Source organism: Plasmodium reichenowi, chromosome 10, assembly GCF_001601855.1.
Source record: "Plasmodium reichenowi strain SY57 chromosome 10, whole genome shotgun sequence".
Lineage (NCBI taxonomy): Eukaryota > Apicomplexa > Aconoidasida > Haemosporida > Plasmodiidae > Plasmodium > Plasmodium reichenowi.
Window position 1 is genome coordinate 435,804 of NC_033655.1, and position 3,320 is coordinate 439,123.

The 3,320-nt window shown below is 17.3% G+C and overlaps 1 protein-coding gene across 1 annotated transcript; it reads left to right on the plus strand.

Moving 5' to 3' along the window:
- Positions 1–476: 476 nt before the first annotated feature.
- Positions 477–2,816, plus strand: PRSY57_1012200 (hypothetical protein; the record flags this gene model as incomplete). Its single annotated transcript, XM_012907711.2, has 1 exon — positions 477–2,816. One exon carries the CDS (start codon positions 477–479, stop codon positions 2,814–2,816), a length of 2,340 nt encoding a protein of 779 aa, XP_012763165.2.
- Between the last annotated feature and the right edge of the window lie 504 nt (positions 2,817–3,320).

A 3,320-nucleotide genomic window follows, 5' to 3' on the forward strand; every position in this document is an offset into this window, starting at 1 on the left:
TTTTTTTTTTTTTTTTTTTTTTTTTTTTTTTTTTTTTTCTATTTTTTTATTTAACTTTTTGTTTTGTTATAACCTGGAAAAATGAAAAAGAAAATATAAAGAATAAATGTGTATGGAAAAAAGGAAGAAAAAAAAAAAAAAAAAAATTATGAAAATAAAAAAAAATATATAATATATTAGTTTTTCTGGTTGATATAAATACAATTTATTTGATAATATATATGTATATTAAATAATCCTTAATGTAATATTAAAATATGCTAAGGAGAATATAAATAAATAAAAGTATTAATTTTAAATATGAGCAATAAAATAAATAAATATATGAGTTTTAGAGTTACCACACAGTTCATAAAAAATGTGAGGTACTTTTCTGTAATTATATAAAGGTGTCCTTTAAGGTATATATATATATATATATATATATATATATATGTTTTTATTTGTTTTGTTTTTTTAATATAATACATTTATAAATGATCAAAATAAGTTCATTAAGAAGAAAGGCAGACCCTCTATTAATTGTTAGTAAAAGATTACCGTCTTACATAAAAAAGGAGAAAATAAATTTAACCAGAAATAGCAACGTTAATAAAAAAAATGTAAAATATTATCAGGTACCTCAATTTGTTCAAGAACTTATAAAATTTACACGAAAGAATAAACTTTGGAAGGAACAAAATAGTGAGAATATCATGGACATAAAAAATAATCATATTAATAATACTACTACAAAAAGTAATATTAATAATAATATTAATAATAATAATGATCATCCATATAAACACAATATTATAAATAAAAACAAAATTCATTACGTTAACAATCTTCTTGATGAAATACCGAAACATAAAAATTTGTTAACATCCTTTCTAATATGTGAAATATATGGGTGCTTATACAAATTGAATTATTTAAAACTAGATATAATATTTCTTTTATTTAGTATTCTTATAAACAATACCATAAATTTTTTTAATTTGAGTGGTTACGTAAATTGTAATTTTAAAGAGCTAATCAATATTACCAAATATATATACCATTTTCAAAATGTATGTAATTCAAATATTCAAAATATTCTTCATAAAAAACCTAACTTGACAAAGCTAAAAATTGTTGAAAGGTATCTTAAAGAAAATAATAAGGAAATCAAAAGCAAACATGGGTACTATAATTATATATATAATTATATACAAAAATATGATCATGTTGATAATATAGACATTTTAATTTATTCCCTAATTAAATCTAAAAAAGATGAAAAGGGTTATATATATGAAAAGATAAAAAAGAACGATATTATATTAGATGATGAAAATGATATTACTACTAAAATAAGAAATATATCAAACATGTCAAACATATCAAACATGTCAAATATTTCAAACATGTCAAATATTTCAAACATGTCAAATATTTCAAACATGTCAAATATTTCAAACATGTCAAATACTTCAAACATGTCAAATATTTCAAACATGTCAAATACTTCAAACATGTCAAACATATCAAATGTATTTTTCCCTTCTATTACAAATACATCCAATTATAATAATACATTAGTAGAAAATAATAACGAAATGGATGGTCTAATAGATTATATAAATTCTTTCTATAAATTAAATGATATGTTCAATTTTTTACTCAACAAAATTTTGAACTATTTCAATGAGAACTCAATAAATTTTGATTTTCATAATTTAAAATTATTATTTTTTTTTATTTCAAAATTTGAAAAATTTGACTCAAATTTGTTAGAAAATATATCCAATAGATTAATAAACGAAATCGAAAAAATGAAAACGAATCCAAAATTATTGGATGATGAAGAAAATTCAACGAACGATCCAATAGAAAAAAATATAATAAATCATTTAAATCATAATAAATTAAAAAGAAGATTGAATAGATATAGTAAAAAAAATAGATATATAAATACTTTTAATAAAATTAATTCTAAAGAATTTCTTATTCTACCTTATACTATTGGTGTTTCTATGAACACATATTTTAATAACTATCTTATAGAATATATAAATATTTATATATTAAGTCTTATTAATTCTAGAGTTAATTGTGATATACAAACATTTATATATACCTTGATAGGTTACAAACATATCATGGTTAACTTTTTTATTCTATATAACATTTTTCGCTTTAAGGAAAAGTGTTTTCAAAATGAAAATTTATTAAAAAAATATAAATTTTTCTTAAACAAGTTAATTTATCATGATATACAAAATATGAATCAAATGTCATCCAATAAAATCATAAAAATAAAAAATCATATGATGGATAATAATATGAAAAGCCAAGAAGAAAAAAGAAAAATAAATCATAATAAATATATAAACGTATTAAATTTGGAGCAACAAAAAAAACATATTATTAATCATTTAAATTTAGATCAAAATATATCTGTACAATTAGCAAAAGAACAAAAATTAGATCATATAAATAACACAACATCAAAAGATGAACTAAAAATGAAGCAAGAAAATATTTTTGATTTACTAATAAAACAATTTCACATAAATTTGGACAAAATAATGTTAATAAATTTTGACAAGAATTCTTTATATCAACAATATACTAGTAAAGATATTTATCATTTTTTTATGACTTATAAAAAATTATTTCACAAGGTATATAATTATTCCATATTTTTATTAGATAAACATAATATTAATGATATGCTTACAATATATCAACATATTAAAGCACAATCATTAAATGACATAATAATAAATCATGTCTTTATAGAAACACTTTATAATAAAATAATTTTGAATTCGGTTCCAAAAAAAAATTAATGTTTGATATTATTAATATATATATTATATATATATATATATATATATATATATATATATAATAAAAGATCATTTATTCTTTTTTTTCTTTTTAAAAAAAACAAAAATAAAAAAAATAAAGAATAAATAAATGAAAGGGAAAAAAAAAAAAAAAAAAAAAAGGAAATAAAAATAAAAAAAAAAATTAAAATTTATATATGCGGAAATTAATATTCCTTAAAATATGTATATATATATTAAACTTAAAAATAAGCCAAGAAGAAAAACACAAAATGAAAAAAAAAATAATAACAATAATAATAAAATAAAATAATAATAAAAAGAATAATTTTTTATATTATTTATTTATATTTATTTTATCATTATTATTTTATTTTTTTTTTTTATTCGCTCTCTATAGAAAATCCAATATTATATATTTTTCAAAAGATAATTATGTAGGTAAGTACATAAATATATATATACATACATATATAATATATATATATTATTTAGAATTCAAAA